The 23797-nt window shown below is 38.5% G+C and overlaps 1 protein-coding gene and 1 long non-coding RNA gene across 5 annotated transcripts; both read left to right on the top strand.

Moving 5' to 3' along the window:
• The first annotated feature begins 1443 nt into the window (after nucleotides 1–1443).
• Nucleotides 1444–7140, top strand: LOC103703137. Of its 4 annotated transcripts, none has more exons than XR_003384887.2 (4): nucleotides 1446–1879; nucleotides 3664–4778; nucleotides 4863–4926; nucleotides 5274–7140. It is a non-coding gene; the product is annotated as an uncharacterized LOC103703137 (long non-coding RNA). The 4 variants fall into 4 exon arrangements; XR_005513605.1 differs by having other exon boundaries at nucleotides 1447–1640; nucleotides 1759–1879; nucleotides 3664–4926; XR_603408.3 differs by having other exon boundaries at nucleotides 1451–1879; nucleotides 3664–4417; nucleotides 4706–4926.
• A 7311-nt stretch (nucleotides 7141–14451) lies between these two features.
• LOC103703138 (protein SMAX1-LIKE 3-like) lies at nucleotides 14452–18287 on the top strand. The gene is made up of 3 exons (XM_008785881.4): nucleotides 14452–15953; nucleotides 16562–16799; nucleotides 16928–18287. Exons 1-3 carry the CDS (start codon nucleotides 14755–14757, stop codon nucleotides 18056–18058), a joined length of 2568 nt encoding a protein of 855 aa, XP_008784103.2. The 5' UTR covers nucleotides 14452–14754; the 3' UTR covers nucleotides 18059–18287.
• The last annotated feature ends 5510 nt before the right edge of the window (nucleotides 18288–23797 follow it).

Below are 23797 nucleotides of genomic sequence, written 5' to 3'. Positions count from 1 at the left end.
ATAATGTTGTTTATTGATATGTGATACCAATGTTACGTGTCAATAGATAGATATTTTGTGGGTTTTATAGGGTGCATTTACTTGTTAATGAATTAAAGCATAACTGATAATGATACCGATATGGAGGATCAAACTATTTCTCTAGATCATCATCAACTTAGCAAGAAATCAAACAAATCCTCCATGATTACAGGGGATCAAAATGATTCTCTAGATTTTCTTCAACTTGGCAAGAAATCATATAAATCCTCTATTATTTTGTGACTGTTATAGCAACTTCACTCTTCCTTTTATATCAAAGTGATTCTTTCCTTGAAGAGATTTTTCCATTATGCCTCATTTATAATTTGAATGTATTATTCTTTTTTTTGCTAAAAGAATGTATTATTCTTTGTAATTTTAGATGATATATAGAATGATGTACTGTCATTATGAATACAATAACATACATGCTCAATTCTCGTGGAGATTGAGTCACCAAAAATCTATTATTACCTTCCACTTTCATCTTTAAGAGCATAACATTTAAAAACATTATATGGTACATTAGGGAAGGCACATCTCTGGTATAATCTAGATCAGGGACACTTTCTTCTTTAGTTTATTATAGCATTTGCTTTTAGGAAATGGTTAGGAATTATCATAATCCTACTTTTACCCTTATTTATAAGAAGTCCCATTATTCTTCTTGACCATTTCTTTTTTTTTTTTTCAATTTTTTTTTTCAAGGTAGACCTTCCACTGGTGTTTGATGCTCTTATATTCCATTTATCTCCCACATGTCGTAGCAAGTTAATATTTAGGACATCTTAGCTTCAATTTAAGTTAGAGCTGAGAAAGTAAAAAAAAAGTTTAGTTATGAAATGTAAACAAGCTACTTCAAATTCTCAACTTCATATTTTTCTTTGACATTAGATTTGAATTAAACATTAAATAAAATAATAAACCAAACTAGATTTAATCTTCAACTAAGTTTCATGATACCTACACTTGATCAAGATAGGTCTTTAGTATACCCCTCCCTGGATTTGGGTCTATTAGGTCATCTTCTAGCATCTTTATCCTCTCTAATTTGCATGAGGAGTAGAGGGGTGTAGTTCTCCGGTCAAAACTTTCTGCAATTGTTATGATATTTGTGATTGGATGGTCCTTACCAACATGCTACCTCATGTATGGCATGAGGCCCATCCCATCATGACCGTTGCACTAATCATGAGCGATCGTGATCGGAGAACTGGCCCTCCCTAGTTGACATACAAATCGGATGGTATCTTAACTCTAGAGCCAGATTAGCTAAGCATGTCCCTCGGCTTTGGTGCTAAACATGATTACCTAATAACCCACAATAGGTTTAACCTAACTAACCGCATCCCGGATCCGGATGCGGGTTTCCATGTCGCATTCGGATTATGTAGCATCCGACCCGAGTACGGCACCGCACAGTGACCAAGAAACGAGAAATCGATACGAGGGAGGGAGCTAGGATTCGCAGGGGAGAGATGAGGCTCTAGCTCCGAATTCCGCTAGAGCAGCGAAGCCCCCGCTGTCCTCCGCGGGCCTTCGTCGGAGACGACGAGGACGATTTCGAGCTAGAGATCTCTCGCTAAGCTTCGAAGCACAAGGCCCTCCAGAAGATTTGCGTTCGTCTCTTATAAACCCTAATTCTTACCATTGTTTCCATCGATTGAGAAGAAACATTGGCTAAATTTGTGATTTTTTGTTTGTTTTGTTGGATTTCCGAATGGAATTTGGAAAAAGATAAGAGGAACAGCACAACAAGGCTGTACGAGGACCCCTCGGTGTTCGACTACGATGGGGTGTACGACCAGGTGAGAGAGAAGATCGCCCGCCCCAAGATTCAAGACCCCACTGAGAGAAGGTACCCTTCTTTTCTTTTATGTTTTTTGCTGGATTTATGATGTTTATCTTGAGCAAAGTTTAAATTATTTTGTTTTTCCTCCCTCAAAAGTTTCCTCCCTTGAGAAGGAAAGGGATTGACTGTCTGTTTTATTTTAGCGTGAGTGGAAACTTGTTGGTAGTGCAGGGAATTTTATTTGTAAATACTGGGAAACAAGAAATTGAGGTTAATATAGACTTTTCCTCCAGCAGAACTCAAATTCTAATTATGATCCAATATTGATTAATAAGCAACATATATCTTATTGACAAGAATGGGAAACAAAGGTTGTTGTTAGTCCTTTTGTTAAATAGGGCGTTTTATAATGGTACAAGTAAATGAACAACACACAAGGTATTGTTAACAGGACTGAAAATGTTGGTATGTGTAATAGTTGCATTACTAAAATTGCACGGCATTTTGACATGAAAATAAATGTGGGTTCATTGTCCCTATATAGGTACCTAAGATCTACCCAGTGTATAATCGATGTAAGACTAAACATACGCCCGCACCAATACTCACCCACTACCCTGTTTAAGCCCTAGCATTCGCACTAGGCTAAGGGTCGAAATCTATTCAAATCCAATCACAAATACCATGACCAGCTTATAGTCAACCCAAATAGACCTATACTGCAGCGTCTGTTAGTCCACATAGGCTATGGGCCTGGTTTGCTCTGATACTATCTGTAATAACTTGGGACCTCACCGAAAGAAGCCAGCTGAAAGGTGTTTTTTGCGTTTATTGGCCTTGTATAAGTATTCAAGATCTACCCGGTGCACAACCGATGTGGGACTAAATGTATGCATGCACGGGTCCTCATAATAAAAGCACATCTCCTAGAAAATATGCAATATTTTGGGATTTTATGGAAAAAGGATTCAACATGAAAGGAACCAGATCTGAATTGGAGAGCTGAAATAAAATTGTTAGGAATAGTATGAGTGAAAATTTTAGTATTAATAAAATCATGCCTTTTTCTTAAACTGGTATAGATTTAGGAGAACACTTTTGACAAAAATATAAGACTAATTGGACTGTTGCCTGCTAGGTGATTGTTGTAGGAGAAAATAAGATTGGATTAACTGGATTTTGGAATAAGGCATCCTTTTAATGGTGAGATTTTCAATTTGAGAGTTAGGATTTGTAGTCCAGTGAGGGCATGTTTGTTGCAAAGAAATGAAAAATGAGTTTGGTGCACGGTGAGAGGAGCACACAAAGCCTAAGAAACAGGAACGAGCAAATGGTGGTACCCAAGAAATTGAGGGTAGTAAGTCAGGAACTAAAGGACACGTGCATTCTACTTGAGATAGAGAGGAAGCTTCTACTCAAGATAGAGAGGAAGTTGATCATCAATCTGAGAATTTCCTATCGCTCCGAGAACCATTCTGAGCAAGCTGCTGTGGTAACAGCACAGAGGTTCCTGTGGTGAAGTTGAACAAGCATCTTTTACTCATGCAGTAGAAAACCCTACAAGAGAAGTGAAGATGCATTCACTGTAGCAAGAGAATGATAATTTCATATAAAAATCTCATATGAACTCGTGCTTCATTTCTTTGCAACTTTGCATGTGTACTCTCTTTTAATGTTTTTTTATCAGAATCTTGTTTAGAAATGATCCTTGCTGATCGCTTTTTTTTCATTTGTTGAAGAAATAGTTGTTATATGCATCTGCTGTGGAATCATCAATTGTTATGCTGTTAGACATTATATTTTCGTAGTAAGTATTGCTTGGAGATGTAAAACTGTTTCCTGCTTGACAGAAACATGGAGCTGCAAATCTTGCCAGCAACTTGCCATTGGCGATCCAAGTGTCAACAGTCACATTACAGATTATCATCAGCTACTCTGCAGCGAGGTCCCCTTTTTTTTTTTTTTGTTCCATCCACTGAGTATAGAGTGCTCATCATGGTAGACCACTTGGTATGACTAGATCATCCATGCTTGGAGTGCTGGCAGGCAAGCTCTGAAACTTGTGCATCAGCCCCTCGATGTTGAGCAGGTAAAAATACGACAGGGTTTGAAGTGTGCTCTAGTACAAAGTAAGGTTTTCATAATGCCTGCTATCAGTTTGCTAGTGGTGGCTCTGTTACAGCATTTGAATATGAGAAGGTGTTAACTTGCTGTCCTGTTTATCAACTATCTTCTGTAATTCAGTTTATGCGCTCTTCAGAAAATTTTTGAGTACGGGACACCAACTCTTTTGTAATTAATATTAATTGATAAAACAGAGGTTCATATACAACATATTCTTTCTCTGTTATATACTTATATACTTGACTTTTATTAATTTAACTGAAGGCACATTGCTTGGTTCCAGTAAGGATCTTTATTTACTTTCGTTTGTTGACTGAAAATCTCCCAATGCTGCAGATGGGGATATTCTGTGCTGAATTATTGATTTGTTGTGGTTGTCATAATGACTAGTGACTAGTGAAGACGACCACCATCACTACCAATGGCTAAATTCAGAGAGAGAAGTACTCTCAGTTGGTACTGTCATCCTGGGGCAGTGTGGTATGACCATTTTGTCGATTATTTTGACAGCCAGGGTATTACCTGGTTCATCTCTTTTCATGTATCAGGCCTCGTGATAGGCCATCTGAATAGACGGTTCACAACGTTTATCACGAAACAGTTTCTCCAACAATATAATGACAGAAAATTTTCTTGAATCTTTTTTTTTTTTTTGGAAGACAAAAAGGAAAAGCCTTTTAGAACTTCTAATTGCTTAATTACTTGTTAGTTATTATGTATATATCAAGGTTTTCTGTCAAATCTAAATCAATCCCTCTTATTTGTTAGGCCACTTTATGGGCTGAGATATAGGGCTGCTCGGAGCTAATGTTCGAAATCGGTGGTTTGTGCCTGCTGGAAGGTAGATGACAATGGAACCCTGATCCTAGAAGACGAGAGAAAGACTACTATTACCCCCTTAACTTTTCTCTCGACTCCTTTCTAGGTTTTTGGCAAACCCATTTCTAGATCCCTCATGTTGCAGCTTGCTTCTCATGGCAACATTTTATGTAAGTCTTCCATTGATCTCATTTTTGGATCCTGCAAACCTAATTTTAATCCTGTGCTAGTAGTGTTAAAATTACCACTTATCCCAAAAGCTTAAGCTGATAGGCTGAGGTAGATTTATTTATATATTTTATATTTTCTTACACTCCCCTTCACATGTGGGCCTGACTTTCCATTTTAATGGGTGAGCACAACATGTGAAATTTTTAATAATGGAGTTAAAGAGTACGGAGACAGGATTCGAACTCAGAACCTCTGCTTTGATACCTGTTAAAATCACCACTTATCCCAAAAGCTTAAGGTGATAGGATGAGGTAGGTTTATTTATATATTTTATATTTTCTTATAGGTAGTGGTGGATGTTAGATCTTGGATGACGAGGAAGAGCTAATAGCAATGGTCAACTTCGGTCCTTGGTCGGGGACCGCAACATCACACTCAATTTCGGAAGCTTGTTATTTTTTATTTTTTTTATCATGCACAAGAAAATTAGTAGCGTAAATTAGGGGTTTGCTGGATATACCAGTGCGTGGTGGATGAATTGGAGATGCTTTTCTTGATGCAACCTTAGATACAGCCATTGGAAAGCTTATGATGCTGCTGTGGAATCATCATTTGCATGGACTGGAAGTTGAGTTTGAAAACATGAGCATAAGACCAGCATCGTAGATAATGTAGATGTCCAGGTCTCTACGGTGTTGCAAGACTGGGATGGATAGAGATGACTACAGAGAAGGAAGCTTGGAATGGCATTAATAAAGTGACAGGGAACCATCAAAATGACTTGTAATGTCTACAATTTAAGCTGTAAATGACGTGTGCAGAGGCGAGGAAGGGTTCCCTGGATTTAGAACGATCAATCATAAAAGATGATGAGAAGACCTAAAAAGGTGTGGATGGAAGGGGAGTTCTAAATAGGTTTAGTTTTTTTAGGGTTGGGCATCACCATGGTTTAACCCAACTTGGTACCAAGTACAGGATATTGACCTGAATTTGACCTGTATTTCTTGGACAGAAGTCAGGATTAAGTTCTGCATGAACACAAGAGTATGAAATTATCTAGATTTAGCGCTGTTGCTTTTAATGACATGTTTGCCAAGGAACTGTGGAAACATTTTGACATGCAAGGGAGGATGTATGGAAGTTTACAGAATACCCATGGTGCTTGCAGAACTGCATGGGAAAAGGCTAAGGTGCATGCTCAATAAGATCAGCCAAAGGCTTGAGGATGCATGACCACAAAGGAGAGCCACTGGTTTGGATGAAGTGAAGATATGAAGGGTGTAAAAAGATTATGCTAGTGACAAGATTTGTCTCTGTTGATAGAGGACAAAGAGAAGCTAATCAAAACAAATTTGACAACCGTGGAAACAGAATGTGGTGATGAAGGCAAAAGTAGATCACAGATGTAGCAATGAGCGCAGACCAACTGCGGCAAGGAGCCTTAAGCTGCAATGTCAGTGATTCAAGGATCCTCTGAAATGGAAACCTCGGCAATGCAGAACTACAAAGTAATAAATTTATCAGTTTAGGGTACAGGATATCATGAAGATGAGCTTTACTGAAATGGTTGGCTGATGGTGAAGCTGTCTACTTGGCAAAGTCAACTAGCGCTTATGAATAGTGCCAGGGACTAAAGGAGCAGCAGTTTAAAGATGCAAGAAGATGAGGCCAGTAAGTTAGAGAGCTCAAAGTAGCAAAATTCTGCTCCACCTACTGAAGTTTATACACTGGAAAGCTAGGAAGTCTTTATGCAGCTGTTTGCGATTGTTCTTGGTGTTACGGTGTCACTTGCTCCTGAATCCTTTTCTTGTGGTTGTGCATTATGACGCACCTGTGTATGTAACCCATATGCTGTGATCAAGATGCTTGCCGTGCATCTGTCATCCTAATCACTTTGTCGAGCATCCGTGTTTTGGAGTCCTTCCTTGCTGCTTTTGTGCTGGTGATCAGTGGTCTTCATTTAAACCAGGACAAATGTTTCCAGAGTTCAGTTCGTCAAATATGGTTCAATATATGCCATTATATTTTTTTGTGGAAATAGATGTGTTTTCTTCCATAACTATATCAGCTATCAGAAGTCATAATTTTCATCGGCCGACTTGTCAATGAGAAAGAAACGGCAATATTCACTCTTCTTTTGAATTAGTTCAGTGTGTACATCTAAATTCTGTAAGCAAACTTTACCTTTCAATTAAACTCATGACCTTAGATTATACGGTCCCCTGCTCCATGATCGAGCAATCAGAGGTCCTTAATTCCTTTGTTGGTAGTCTAGTCTCGACCTTGAGTTTGCGTTGCTTCTAGCTTTTGCAGGAAGGTGTATGTTGTGCGTAATTATACTGTCAAGGTAATCGTTTTGACAGAAAATTTATGTCTTTGCCATACACACAGGTATAGATGTATTTTGTGTAAATAATTTTCATGTGTTTTGTGTTTGTTGTGTGCTTGAAGATGATGCTTCTAGTCACATGGCTGCATATGATCAGACTCTTAGGGACACTTTTGGGCAGATAATGCCATATAATGCTTTTAATGCTGCTTTGCAAGGGGTGCTTTGCTTTAAAGACATACCCCAGGAATGAAAGGGTTCGATTGGGGACATAAAAGAGAAGATATGAAGGTTAAAAAATGCCCCTGGTTTCTTTTTTTTATTTATTTCTTTTTTTTAAACCTTTAGCATGCACTGCATGGCGTGCACAAAGTTTTAAATGGTCGATAACCGTTAGGAATGGAGAAAGGAAGCAGTGGTGAGGATTTTGTTGCATTCCTTTGAACTGTATTTTCTCCCTTCAATCACTCCTTTTGTAGCATTGCAGGGGCTTTTGCCTTGCTAGTTATTAGATCTGTCCTTTGTGTGCCTTTTGGACCATATTAGACCAAAACTTTTGACTGTGACTAAGGCTAGTTTGAAAAGAGAAGCACATTGTAGTTTAGAAGCCTTCTCTTTGAGCGTTTAGAAGCCTCTTCTTTGAGCATCTAAGCGAGAAAGCAGCATTTGAAAGTGCTGAATCACCTCTCTTACCAGCTGTACAAGCCACCTCTTTCATGCTGGTAAAAGAAATAGTATGTAATACTACTATGTGATCTTACGAAAAAGCTGCACACCTCATTGCACCAGTATCAATATTTGTTTGCTCATTAAACGCATTCTGCCGAACAAATAGAGACGTAGATGATTAATTGAAAGGTATAGAAGGTCAAGTGACACTGTGGTTTGCTATAGATTTCATGCTATATAATGTCATTTTTGCTACACAACTAAATGCGTTAACGTTAAATGACTCGAGTGGATTCTTTTCTCTCATCCTTTCCTTTTCCTTTTTCCTTTTTCTTTTTGGTATGCGAAAGAAGGTATGGTAAGAATACATGCATGAGCTCTCTCTTTGTTCGCCGGTCAATTTTCTTTCTCTCCTTTTTCTTTCTATCTTTATTTTTTTTTCTTTACCCCCTTTCTTCATGGAGTGCAGGCTGATTGGTGGTAGGTGCCGATGGCATGGTCTATGATAAAATTACAAGGTGACGGGAGATCTCTTGGAAAGTGTGAGGTATTTTGTGTGTTTATTTTTTTCCATCCACCAAGGTGGAAGTGGAGCTCTGCTTTCCATGCAAATGCACGATATGAAAGACCGTTCCCCAGCATGGTCCCTAACAAGTATATGTCTTTTAAAATATGCTTCAGTGCCTCTGGAGCAGGAAACGGACCATTGCAAGCAAAGCAAGAGAACCTCAGAAAAACCTTCTCAAACGATGTATTACAATCAGAATGATATATGATAGCGACTCTGTTATTAGCTGCAGTATCCTTGTTCCTACAAAGAGCATTTTAGCTTTCCCTGCTAAAATGGTGTGCAGTGCAGTGGAGTCACAGCTATGTCATTATTTCAGCGAGCTGTGAAAACTTTCGGAAGCAACATTTATACAGAGTGATGTATTTGTCAGCCACCCTGGAAGCTAACACAGTTATTCTATTCACTTGGCTTTTGTGGAAAGAGAGGATGTTCAAAAAGCCTTCACTTTTTATGTGGAATTAATGTGGCGTTTGCGTGCGAAGAAGAGAGGGAGAAAGAGAGAGAGAGAGAGAGAGGGGAGAGGGGGTGTCCTATCCATATGGGCGTAGGGGCACTTTATTCCTTGTTCTTTTAGAGTCCCTAATGAAAGAGGCCGTACACAGTTCCCGATTCTGAGGCCAGACCAGACCAGCAAAGAGACTATAAAAAAACTCACTCATTTTTTAGTAGGCCCTGCAAAAGATGAGAGGTCACAGCCCCACTTCACATCACCCCATGCATTGATACAAATCATTGTTGTCCGGGAATCCCGTTTCCTAAATAAATAAATAATAAGACAAAGAAAAAAAAAGAATTTCATAAAATTATTAGCATAAAAAGCTTTCATGTTAACCATTACTATATGATCGAGGTCATTACCGCAGAACTATCCTCCAAAAGTTCCCCTTTTGGAACAGAGCAGTAATGTGATGGTCTGCATGCTTTGTATTTGGTACAAAGAATACAACTGTTCTTATTACTTTTGGTGGTGAACATGTAATGACTGGAGAAACAAGTAACATAATTAGCACAAGCACGTCAATAGAGTGGGACAATTGTGTTTTCTTGAATTTTCATTTCATCAAATATACATACATATATATATATATATATATATATATATATATATATATATATATATATATATATATATATATATATATATATATATATATATCAATTATCGTCAAGTTTTATGCAAGAGATTTAATTATGACGAGCATTTTTAGTTGGACTTTTTTCCCCAATAATTGGCAATCCCTGGTTATGTGCAATATCTACTACTACAGCGGCGCCATTTCCCATGGCTTTGTGTCTGATATATATATATATACATATATGTAGCCGTTTTAGAAAAAGTGCATCTTTTACAATAATGTGTTGTAATTGCTTTATTTTTCTAGGTCGACTTAAGATCTAGAAGGATACAGTGGGAGAACATTATTAATTAATGAAGGCAAATCAAATAGATGTTTGTTCATCTATTTTTATCCCTTACTACTTGTAATGCAACCTCATTCAACAAAAATAATTTCTTACCTACAACGAATTCATTGCATATGGTCTGAGTCATGCATGTATTTGTAGAAGTTGAACAATTTTAAATTGCTCCTTTTGATTCATATGTCTATTTTCAAACGTCCCACATAAAGCATATAATACGCTTTGTATTGTTTGGAATAACTAATAGTTTCTAAAGTTTTAAATGTTGACACTTCACTAATTGAAGTATTCTAGTTATATTGTGAATATTAGAATGATAGTTTTTACATATATAATGCATGCCATCAAGTATGCAGTTATATTCTCAATATATATATGCACGATATTCTTCCCTCTTAAGATTTTGTGAGCAGACCTCACTCTTCACCTAAACTTGTAATTCTAGATTTTCTTTTTCTTCCTTTTTCTTTTTTTTGAGCACAATGGTTGGCTGACTCTAGCTGTTATGAAATGACTTAAATGATGGTATGGTTCTTAAATTCGATATTCATTTCATGTGCTCAATGAAATCCTCAGCATAGAAAGCTTTTTGCCAATTTTCTAGTACTTAGGTTACTTATAACATTTCTTTGTTTGGAACTATCCAAAAATTATTGATCAAGCAATCCAACAAATAATTATGGTCTTTTTCCTTAACAAACCTTCTTGTCTTTATATCTTGTCCTATGTGACATGTTCCTAATTTACTTAGAACGCTTCATCATGCTAATTTGTATCTATGTCGTACCTTGACCTACCAGCACATACCAGTTATGTGACAGGTGGCCGCACATCCTATAAGATTCAGCTTATAGGACATGCAAGGCCTGCCTAAATTACACAATTTAAAAATAGATATGTATCAAGGCAGATGGTGGTAGATGATAAAGCATCTAGAAAATTTCAATTAAATAGAGTTTTTTCCTCCAAAATTCCATAATAATTTTTTTGACAAAGATTTACTAATCAAGAGACAACTAGCTAAATTATAATTTTTTAGCACTAAGCTCATAACCCCGTCCGAGCTATTCCTCAGTATTTGATAAAAAGACAAGAAAAGAAGAATGATCTAACAGTTCAGTAAGTAACCTCTGCATCTCTAGTTGGATCAAGCATATATATATTTATTAAAATATTTAAATGGGCATAAGATGTCATAATGGAATATAACAGAAACTAACGTGGTATATTTCTAGGAAAGAAATCCAAAAAATTCACTTTTCATAATATTAGTATAAAAACTAGTTTTAAATGCTTCTAATGAGGAAAATCCATTTTTATGAAACTTCCAAAGCAACTACAGTATTTTCCCTCTCCCAGTTGTAGCAATGACGGCCAAGATCAATCCTAAGACAAAGTCCAAAGGCGATTATCTTTTGAAAACAAAATATACCATCGACCAGCATGTGTTAACAATCAGCCCGAACTAGATAAGTTTGAAATGAACTAGCTCTAATTTACATAATCATGATTGGACCCATGACAAGGCCCAAGAGACTAGCTCCTGAATACATAATAACCTTTGACTCGCATATGTTAGCAATTAGCCCCATTTGGCTGAACTCAAAAGAAAATAGTTTCTGAATAGGTATGGGCAAACAATCAGTTCTATTGGCTATACCAAAATTATAGTCAGACTGGAATGTAACCATAAAATCCATTTCAAAATTGGTTTTCTTAGTTTTATAGCGAGCATAATTCTTTCAAATGTCCATGCAATTTCAAAATAGGATTTAACATATCATTTTAAACATTTCCATTGTGCAAATCATTCATCATGCTTTTGATCATGCTGAAGTATATATAATACTTCATTGCTTGATACAAATTTAAAGAAATATATATTTTTATGTAGAGCATACATAATATTTAATTCAAACATAAATGTATATATATATGCAAATATAATTTCCATAAATTTTAATTTTAAATATTTAGGATTTTTTTTTAAATTCATGTGTAAAAACTAAGCAATGTAAATTTTATATCAGATTATATAGCACACGTAATAAAAATACCAAGGATAGAGGTACCTACAACTTTAAATTAATAGGATCCAAGAATTTCTCTAAATAGGGGTGCCCACGATCTTACTTAATGGACTAACATATAAAATCCTCCTCTAAATTTCTCCTTATTCAAATGATGTACCTTTGGTGGGTCGAATCAGTCTAATTCTAGGTGATGATTGATCGAATCGTGCAATGAGAGTCTGATTAGGGCAAAGGCAGCATGACATGAGGCTGTTAAGGGGTACCTGACAAAAGCTGGGTTGGATGGCGATGCAAGGGATGACCGCATGATCGGTTCTAGACCCCCCTACTAAGATTGATTAGAGGCACATAAAGAAAGAGAGTGGAAGGGATTTTCGGGTATGTGGGAGTCCCACCAAGTTGAGAGAGAAATAATAAGAGGGAAAGAGAGAAAATACATGAGAGAGAATTAGAGAGAAATATGAGAGAGAGAGAGAGAGAGAGGGAGGGAGAAAGAGAGGTCAAGAGAGATAATTTTTTTTTTTAGAAAAAAAGAAAATAGGGGATTTTCTTATAATAATAGAGGAGGGAAAGAAGTCTCTTCATAGCTTTCTCGAAGAAGAGGGAAGGAGGAAGGAAGGGGTGGTCTAGTGATAGTGTTGGGAGCAATGATCGAAGATTAGTAGTAAACCTGTTCATCGAATGGGCCAGGCAGGGTTTGGACTGAGCTGAACACAAGATGTAGCTAAAATTAGTCAGACCTGAGCCCGACTCTCTGGCCTATTTTCTAAGCCCGAGCTTGGTACTTACTTGGGCTTCGAGCTAGGTCTCAAGCTCCTTAATAATTTTATTTAAAACCTGTGGAATAAGGAAGGAAAGAGAACAAAAAGGGGAGAGGGAGAAGGAGGAGGATGATGATGGAGGGGAGGACGGAGGAGGAGGAGGAGGATCGAGGACCGAGCTTGGGCCGAGCCATCCAAAACTTGAGTTTGTCCTATTTTAATAAGCGGACCCATGTTTCAGGTCTGGCCCAGCCCACTAGGCTTAAATCTAGGCCTAGGGTTGCACGAAATGCTTCGAGCTTGAGTTGGCTGGGCGAGCTGTCGGGCTTGTGAACTGGTGTGTTTGGTAGTCTGTGGTGGTGGTGCATGATAACAACCGAAAAAAGAGAAGGGAAACAAATATTTAAGATAGGGGGTAGGGTCATGAGCCGTTGTTGGCTCGATATCTGGTCAAGCCTGGCTATCAGCCACAAAAATCAGACTAAGGTGCCTAGATTGGGCTTACAGAAGAAAAGGTTGTGAATAGGAGAGCTTTCGGCTGCTATGCCAAGTTGATTTCAGTAAGATATTGCATGATGGTGACAATCCTCGATGGAGACATGTAGGTAGAGAAAGAAAGCATAAGGCGAAGGTGGTATTAGGTTAACTCTATCAAGATTTGATGTTGGAGTTTGGCGATAACAGGGATAGGGCATGGTAGAAATAGAGAGAGAAGAGAAAAAAAGAGACACAACAAAAGAGCTTAGCTTGATACTCCACGGGGAGGGGAAGGGCTTCAATAATAGTGGAGGCTAGGGTTTTCTAGCCTCTGGTGACTACGAGATGGATGAGTCGATCTCCTTCTTTGACCCATCCTATTTTTGGTCCAATCGTGGTGCTGGGTTGTTTGGGTTGCAAGGTGGCCGAAAAGGCTAGGCTAGCTCAATGGTGAGCCAGGGCCTCCATCAACATTTTCTTTATTTGTAGATTAATTTGCTGAGATCCTCTTGAGTTGAAAGTCCTAATATTTCTAGAATAGAATGACGTTTTAAAGCATGGCACGAGTAAATATTCTTCTTAATTTATAACAGAAAAACCAAAAGCGGTGAGCTGACCTACGTGTGAATGTTTTATTCATGAATTATTTACTGTAGTCACATCATCCTCATAAATAGTTCTATCCGAGAGGTGAGAGGTAAGGCTATGTTCCTTTTTTCTTTCTAAAATATCTATTTGTGAGATAAATCATTCTTAAATATGCAAATAAATCTTTGATGAGATTTTTTTTTTTTTATGATTGTTCCAACTTAAATCTCAATATAAAAATAAACATAGAAAAAGCAACAAGGGTCCTCTTCAATTGAGTTAACATCTTCAAAATAATATGGAGATTTAATCCTGAACTTTGTCAATATCATGACGTAATGAATTTTTTGTATTTCTTTTTGCCTACCTCGCGTATATCCACTTCCCACATAAAAAATTTGATTTTCTAAACTTTTCTAGTTTTCTTGTTGTATACTTGTACCATGGTTAGGGGGGTGGAAGAGAGAGAGAGAGAGCAAAGCTGGGTCGCCTTTGGATGCCGCTTGTCAGCACATGCGTTCCACTTTCCACTACGAATTCGACTTTGGACCCCAATTTACCCTCCCCTGCAAGAAAAGCACAGTCCACAAATCCATAAAATTTCACTACACCTCGCCACCACAAAGCAAATAACCCAAAAGAACCTATAAAAAGTAGACGACAACCTCCATATACATCCTTGCACTCGCACTCACAGTCACATTCCACATAGATCAGCTAAAGAGCGAAGAGATCGACATCCCACCTGACTTGAAGCCAACAAACCCCCCTCTCTCTCTCAAATCCCTCGAAACTCCCCAACCACCCCATTTCTCCCTTCGTTCCCTTCTCTTCACTCCTCTCACGATCTCCTTCTTCCTTGTCCAATGAGCTCCATCAAGACAAATCCCCCACAACCACTTCCTTAAATCTTTCTATTGTCACCTACTGCCACCGCTACCACCACCACTTCAAGAATTACGAAGAAATTCGTTAAGATGCGAGCAGGAGGTTGCACAGTGCAACAAGCTCTAACCCCGGAGGCAGCGAGCGTAGTCAAGCAAGCTGTGAACCTTGCACGCCGGCGAGGCCACGCCCAAGTGACCCCACTCCATGTCGCCAACACCATGCTCTCCTCCTCCACGGGCCTCCTCCGCGTCGCCTGCCTCCAGTCTCATTCCCACCCCCTCCAGTGCAAGGCGCTCGAGCTATGCTTCAACGTTGCCCTAAACCGCCTCCCTGCCTCCTCCTCCTCCACCCCTATGCTCGGTCCCCACCAGGTCCACCACCATCACCACCACCATCCATCCCTCTCCAATGCCCTCGTCGCCGCCTTTAAGCGCGCCCAGGCTCACCAGCGTCGTGGTTCCATCGAGAGCCAGCAGCAGCCGCTGCTTGCAGTCAAGATTGAGCTGGAGCAGCTCATAATCTCCATCCTCGACGACCCCAGCGTGAGCCGAGTCATGAGGGAGGCTGGCTTCTCAAGCACTCAAGTGAAGAGCAATGTGGAGCAGGCTATCTCCTTGGATATGTGTGCATCCACTCCTTCTAACCCTAATCCTAGCAAGCCCAAGGAGGTCACCAGCCCTCTCACCCCTCCCCATGGGACCAAAACTAGGCCTTTGGATCAAGTGAGGAGCGAGGATGTGATGAGCGTCCTGGAGACTTTAGTAAGCAGGAAGAAGAGTCTCGTAATAGTTGGGGAGTGCTTAGCCACCACTGAGGGAGTTGTTAGAGGGGTCATGGATAGGGTGGACAAAGGGGAAGTGCATGAGGTTCTAAGAAATTTGCAGTTTATAACCCTCCCTCTCTTCTCTTTTATGCACATGCCAAGAGAGGAAGTTGATCAAAAGGTTCGGGAGCTGAGGTGCCTGGTGAAGAGTTGTTGCGTGGGGAGAGGAGCAGTGTTATACTTGGGGGATCTCAAATGGGCTGCGGAGTATAGGGCTAGCTGTGGGGAAAAGGGGAGGAACTACTACTGTCCTGTGGAGCATGTGATCATGGAGATCAGGAGTTTGGTCTGTGGTGGCGTCGGAGGGGAGAGCAGTGGTCCTCTTAGGTTTTGGCTCATGGGAATTGCAACGTACCAGACTTACATGAAGTGCAGGATCGGAAATCCTTCACTGGAGGCTCTCTGGGGTCTTCAGCCTCTCACGATTCCTGCTGGAAGTTTGGGATTGAGTCTCAATTGCGACAGGTAGATGCCAAGTTGATTTTTAAAATATTTCAGTAATGAATCAAAATTATTTCAAGTTAATCAATCAGTAGTCATTGGAATTGCATTTCTTTTGCCCCTTCTCATGCCTAGTCCAAGATCTAGTTAGTTCCTTGCAGGGTGGTTTTTCTTGCGAATCTCTAAAGAAAGTTGGAATCATGTCGTCTTTTCCTTAGCAATTGGAATCATGGTTTTTATATGAGAAATAATTTCTTTGCATCAAAATAAAAAAGAAAAAGGTTGGAACTTCAATTTTTCTCTCTTTTTATAGCTTTCCATCTTTTCCTTTTCCTTTTCATTAATTTAGATTTCTGCATGTCAGATTTGGTTTCTGAGGCAGCAAGAAACTGAAATACAGCCTTTCAATTCTGATTTCGAGTCTTTCCACCGGGAACTTGAAGTAAAATGATTAAAATATTTCTCTCAGGAGAACATTAAAAAAATAATAAAAAAAAGTTAATTAGCTTGTACTGGTGATCCATTCAAAATGCTTTAAAAGTAAAGAAAACAAAGTGCGATACTGTAGCATCATGGATATTTGCGTTGCCGACTCTCCTTACCCTACTTTTCTTAATTAATTCTTCTCCCAGTGGTCCGCAAAACCAATTGAAAAGCAAGAGGAATGGAGATGGGTCGTGTTGGTCATTGTTAGAAGATGGACTGGGGAGTCAGCTGACTTGCTGCGCCGATTGTTCCATCAAGTTTGAAACCGAGGCTCGAGGTCTACCAAATACTTCTTACAGTAGCAATGGCTCAATCACCTCAAGCCTACCTTCATGGCTCCAACAATATAAAGAAGATGATAGAAGGACAGCTAGAAATGACCAGGTAGCGTTCATCTCCGCATTCCATTCGGCTAGAGTAACAGAATCCAATAGGAAACACATAAAGTAAGTTCAAGAATAAAGTTCACACAACAATGACATAGCTTTATTTTTTGCTTCTCTCTCTTGCAGGGCTGTCTTCAACTTAGAGATCTCTGCAAGAAGTGGAACTCGATATGCAGTACATCCCACAGAAGTCCGCACCATCCATCCGAGATGACTCTAAATTTCTCTTCAGCTTCTCCATCTTCTTCATCCATCTCTTCATATGATCTCCGCTACCCAACATTGCACCAGAGCCACCAGTCTTGGACATTGCCACTCGAGAGCAGACATCCATGGAGGGAGCATCAGCTCTGGATATCAGAAAATATCGATGAAGGCTTTGAGTCCAACTCAAGAATCTACTCCCAGGAGCACATGGGACGAAGGACTTCACCCCTACCCTTTTCTAACACTAAGGCTAACCCTAATTCAACTTCTTCAAGTGACACCATGGAGATGGAGAGCCTCCCCAGGTTCAAGGAGCTCAATGCTGAGAATCTAAAGACCTTGTGCAATGCGTTGGAGAAAAAAGTCCAATGGCAGAAGGGCATAATCCCAGAGATTGCAAGCACTGTCCTCCAGTGCAGATCGGGGATGATGAGAAGGAAACAGAAGTTGAGGTTAGCTGGGCCCAAGGAAGAGACGTGGTTATTCTTTCAAGGAGGTGACACCGAAGGCAAAGAGAAGATAGCTCGAGAGCTAGCGAGGCTCGTCTTTGGTTCTCCCACCAACTTCATATCTATAGGGCTCAGCACCTTTGCAACAACTCGGTCTGATTCCAGTGATGATCTCCGAAATAAGAGGTCGAGAGCAGAAGTAAGCCATAGCTATCTTGAGAGACTCTTTAAGGCAATCCGTGAGAACGCGCACCGTGTTATTTTGATGGATGATATCGAGCAAGTCGACTATTACTCTCAAATAGGAATCAAGACAGCCATCGAGAAAGGGAAAATACAGAGCTACGACGGTGAAGAAGTTGGTGTTAGTGATGCTATCATCATCTTGAGTTGCGAGAGTTTCGACTCGAGATCAAGGGCTTGCTCTCCTCCGGTTAAGCAGAAGGTGGAGAGTGAGGAGGAGAAGGAAGAATCGTGTCTTTGTTTAGATTTAAATCTTTGTGCCAGAGATGAAGATGTGGTGGATTGTTCCTTTGATGATGTGGGATTTCCCCAGTTGGTGGATCGCGCATTCTTTTTCAAATTGCCTGAGGACTCGTAGTGCATGTGATTGTTAAATTTCTCGGTGGTTGTGTTTTTTTTTTTCCCATGCTGAATCTTGGCCTTTTCCCCTCCTTTTTTGGTGAATTATGAGATGAGAGGATAGAAGACATTGGTTGCTTAAGGTAGATGCACGTAGGAAGCACTTGTATATTGCTAGTTATATTTGTGGCATTGGTTTATGGATTATTTTCTTATGAGTTTTGAATGTTAACATAGTTTGGCTAATAGTTTCCTTATCTTTGTCCATTTGGATCCATAAGATGATGCTGTGAATGGCACTGTCAACATTTTTTATCGCCGAGTTGCTAATAATTTCATTCTTCTAAGCATGAATGGCACTTTTAACCTTTTTCACCGTCTTTTCTTTTTGGAGGAAAATAAAACTTTTCACCATCAAATTTCCAATATTTCGTTCTTTAACCACTACGGAGTTTGGGAGGGAACATATTCATACGAAATGCCTACTTGCTTATCTTGGGAGATATATAGAAGCTCTCTCTCTCTCTCTCTCTCTCTATCTATCTGTCTCTATCTATCTATCTATCTATCTATCTATCTATCTATCTATCTATCTATATATATATATATATATATATATATATGCGCGAAAGAAGGAAGTGAAAAATCCATGAGTGTTGATACAACTGAGCTTCTACTGTTTGTTCCTTTATTCACCTGTTATTCAAAATGAGCCTTGAGTTTTAAATGGCAGCTAACATTAGTTAATATTGATGATTTTCATGACCCATGAGACTAGATCAATACCTGCATTGAACTTTTAGGCGTTATAATTAATGAAATCCAAGATCTCATCCTGAACAAATACTGTATGCTCTTCAAAGGAAAATTTGTATCTGTAAACCTATAATCTCCCCATCCCGTCTGGTTGGTTTTCTCTTTCATACCCCCCCCCCCCCCCCCCCCCCCCCACCCAAACCAAAAAAAAAGCCAGCTGCTATGTTTTTTTCTGCTTTGCTAATTAGACTTCTAAGCAAATTAGACTTCTGTAAAGTTTCCAATGCTACTTTCACCGGAAAAAGCTTTCAATGTTACTTAAACAAAAAAATGCAAATCTAGCTTGTAGCAGGCAGTTCGTAGGTTAAAAGTTTTTCTTTGGTTTAGGTGAATTTATTATTCTTTATGCCAAACTCCTTCTTCTTCTTCTTCTGCTTCTTTTACAATAATCATGATATCTATGTGTTTTTGACCAACATGAAGCTGGAAAACATAGAATAAAAATGTTTATAGTGCAGTGTCCAATCTAAAAAAGAGGTGCACATATCTAAACTATCAAAAGAAGGTAAGAGATAGAAGCATGCGAATAAAAGATAGAAAAAAGGTTGAAGAGGCCCAATATTGCATCATAAGGTAATAAAAGAATCGACCTACAGAAACATAACCTCATTCTCTTTATATTTTAAGAACTTACAAATCCCAAAGCCGCATAAAGTACAACCACTAATCTTTTTTTTTTGATGATATAACCATTAATCTTCAAAGAAACTTCTTGCTCAAAACAAATAAATAAATAAATAAACTCATTGTTAGCTTTCTCACCTCAAATGAGGATACAGCTGGCATTTTGAACAAAATATATAATATGTCCGCTAGTTTTCAATTGGTCAAAACGTGGACTCTTCTTATTTTCTAAAATTATGTACTTCTCAAGCTTAGAGACTCTATTTCAAACTTTGACTAATTGTTACTCTTGGTGGGTACTGCATCAATGTCAAAATCATAATAATTTTTAGAAGTGTATTGTAAATTTCTTTTACTTATTTTCCAATGGATTTAATGTTCATAAATCTCTAACATCGTAAGGAGCAGATCCTAATATCTCTTTGAAATGATGCAATAAATTCTGTTCACTTGGTTTATAGGTTTCGATACTGCTGAAAATGTCATATATTCAAATCCAGTAAATCAATTACTCTCTCATGTGTTCTCTCAAAAAATTACTCTTATGTGTTGGAGCACTGAACACGCGCGTACAATATACACAATTGTACTACATAGGTCGATCTTCTTGGCAACAAGAAGCATTCATTTCATACCATTGGGTTTTTGGGTAGGGATTACTTGATTTCCTTAGGCTATTTACAGCGAGTTCCCTGGGATCCATCAGAGTAATCTTCATGATTGCATTTCCATGATTCCAAGGAATGAACAATAGCATATATTTATTGCGTTCCCATGGTAGGAGCTGCATTCCATAAGAAATGATATAAATTTGAACCATTTCCTTTAAAAAGCGGTTCATATACTAGCAGACACAACCTAGCCTTGTTTGATTACAGAATGAGAATGGTTGAGTATACCAGGGTCACTTGATATTACAATCATGACATGAGCCTCCAATTTAGATGAAGGTGTGGAGACCAATTTAATGATGACATGAGGTGTGCAGAATTAATATTGAAATGAAAGAAATATAAGCGATGTGCAAAGCAGGATTAAAGTATGATTCATAACTTAGGGGTTGTGCAAAGGTGGAGACACTTTAGAAGGCAAAAGCACAATCTTCCTTAAGAAATATCAAAAGGACACTACTTTTTATGCATGGTGATGCGATTTGAAAAAGAATCCCTTTTCCTGCTTTAGATTTCATAACCCAACATTCTCATCTTTGTAAAGTAGTGGAGGGCGAAAAGATTAACATAATAAAGATAAGCATCTTAGTCTTTAATTAGACCTTAAAGTTTGTGCTTTCGAATCCTATAAAGATAACCTTCCCTGCTCTCTTACACCTAATTTTAAAAAAAGAAAAAAAGCAAAGCAAAGAAAACCCATAGTGTAAGCATGGAATTTGTCTTCTGTGGCTTTCGGAAAGGATTATGGGTTTTGAAACTAATGGATATGCCATGTGTGGATCACAAAGAGGGGGAAACTACTGACCTCTCACATGCCTATCCGTTCTTTTGGAAATCCCAACATTAATATATTCTCCATCACTTTTTCATCACTTTTTTTCCAATCTTAAAAAGGGTGAAGCCTCACTCACACAAAACCAAAAACCATTCGCTCACTTTCACACCCACACATCTATACACAGACACAGGGTGAAGTTAAATCTCGCTTTCTTCGATTCCCAGTGAAGATGCCACATCGATCTCTCCTCTCCCATCAAGGGGAACAAGACAGGCTGGTATTCTAGCCTTGCATGTACGGGGTGTTAGCCTAAATAAAAATACAAAGGATAAAGAATAATTTGTCTGGAAATAAATATAATATCAAATACATCTAAATTACAACAAAGGACCCACAACTTTAATACAATGAAGGACCAAATGAAAAAGGCTACGTAGTTTTTGTCCATGCACAAATCGTAAGGGTAACATGGGGAAAGGAGAACCAAACCATATATATTCCCATTTATCTTTCTTTTTTTTTTTTCGTTTTTCCCCGCGGATTCATGCTTTTGATGCACGTATTTTAAGGAAAAGAATATAGGTGTTCATTTGAAAAGGTCGGAAGTACAGAGATACGCTGCTATTCCCAAGGGATTAGGGAGACCGTAATACGCTAGCCTCTTTAGATTTGGCGAAACAATTATACACTTCTTTTTTGGTCAGAAAACTAGAATACTGTTTGAAACCATATGGCAGGCGCATCTTTTGGACCTAGAAAACCCCAAATTCCCTTCGTATTCTGAGTCACGATGGGACAGATCTTAGTTGTGATCTTAGGAGATCTGTGACAGAGAATTCTGCATGCGTTGCATGTGCATGCAACTTAATTGACGTGAACTTTTCATCTGGCCACTTCACTAGATTTGGTTCAGTATGGTTGTATAACCTCCTCGGTCTTCGTGGTTGGTTGTTCTCACACTAGTATTTGACTGCAAATTCCACTGCACCAAGAGCATCCTCTTGCTCTCATGCTCCCGCCTAACTCGAAACTTTTCTCAGAACTCAATATTTATTAGAAAGAAACATAATACCGGCAGGGGGAATCGTCAGCTTTTGGTGTTTGTATTAGTTTTTGCATTTAGTGAGTTTTTTATATTTCTCAAAAGAATATTTGCTTTTGCATCTCTATTTGACTACACTTGACCACAGCTATTACCAAAATAGCCAATATAGATGAAATTTTGATGACATTCATCAATGAGAGAGAAAAGCTTACCAAAATATCAAAAAGTAATAACATAGTTTTGCTCTTATAAATTATAACAAATTCACTTAGTAGATAATCTTTGTCCGCACCTAGTTTCATTTCACAAGATTCTAGTTTCTAGGAAGGTAAAAACTGTAGATTTTGGAAATAGCAAGTTGAAAGAAAAAAAAAACCCTAAAAAAGGATACGTAATAAAGTGTTCTAGTGCATTGCTCAAGAAACAAGGAAATGTTCCATTACTGAAGTTAATGGAACTAGCTAATTCACTAGCATCTTCCAAAATATTTTGAGTTTTCCTAATTATATAATTGAAAATATAAAAATTGAATCATAATTTAATCTTTTCTATTAGTGGTTGCACCCCCTCCTCACCTTGAAGGAGGTTTTGGATTTGAACTTTGGAGAATATTTTCTTAGATTTTTTGTTATAATTATTTTTCTTTCTGGTTTTCTACTCAACATCATTCTACTAGTGCTTCTCCCTATTGTGATTCTTTTTCCAGAAATTAAAAAAAAATTGAAATCTAGAATGTGAAGGTTCATGGAGGTGCAACCATGCAACAAAAATTGATTGCTCATGAAACTATGCAAGAGTACAATATTTAGGATTGCAATGGCAATGTAATGTGAAAATGAGTTAAAATAGATTTATTAATTGGCTGGTGATGGCAATTCGATTGTCATGGGTAAGAATATGTTGCAAAGTAACCCACGTGAAAAGTAGGAAGATCCAATCAATCCATGACAAGTAGAGAGCATGTGTCTTTACTCAATTGTGAGACTCCACACACGAGAGCAAAGGATCTAGATCTTTTGATATACACAGCGGTGCACGCCACAACTAATTATTCTTGATGGTTCTTGTAATAATACAGGTCCTTTTAAGCCCTAATATTCTCATCAGGCTAAGGGTTCAAATCAATTCAAATCTAATCATAAGTATCACGATCAGTCCGTGGTCAGCTTCAATGAATCCATGTTGCAGTGTCTCCTAGCCCATATAGGTTATGGGCCAGGTCCGCTATAATACTATTTATGAACCTCATCCAAAATAGCTAGTTGGAAGATATTATTTGAGTTCATTTATCCTGTATGAGTACTCAAGATATACTCAGCGAATAATCGATGTGGGACTAAACATACGCCCGCACGGGTCTCACAGTGCAGCTGCCAATAAAAGAAGAAATAGGAGAGAGATGTTCTATCATCATTACTACCACTACTATTATTATTATTATTAATCAACTATGTAGCTTCTCTATAAATTTTTAATTTTTTTTTAATATTTATACTTAATATATACAGGATAGCTATACAAATTACAAAGAGTCATTGCCATCACAGAGCCTACTTTCTGATTTAAAAAGGGGCTTAAAAAAGTGATGCATGGCCGAACTGAATCGACTGATGGCCGGTGCATTAGGGAGTTCAAAAAGTGTGGGCAGCACCACACAAGCCCGAGAAATGGGAACAGGGAGAGCAGCAGCGAAAAGTAATAGTTGTTTAATTGGTAGATGTGAAGGGGAATTTTCGGGAATCTCGTTATTCTTCTCCCTGTGGTGTCTGAGTCTCAGAAAAAAAAAAGGACCAAAGAAAGATGCGATGAGACATGATGGATCGA

This window comes from Phoenix dactylifera, chromosome 10 (assembly GCF_009389715.1).
Source record: "Phoenix dactylifera cultivar Barhee BC4 chromosome 10, palm_55x_up_171113_PBpolish2nd_filt_p, whole genome shotgun sequence".
NCBI lineage: Eukaryota > Viridiplantae > Streptophyta > Magnoliopsida > Arecales > Arecaceae > Phoenix > Phoenix dactylifera.
The sequence above is the reverse complement of the archived record's forward strand: the minus strand, read 5'-3'. Positions and strand labels throughout refer to the sequence as shown.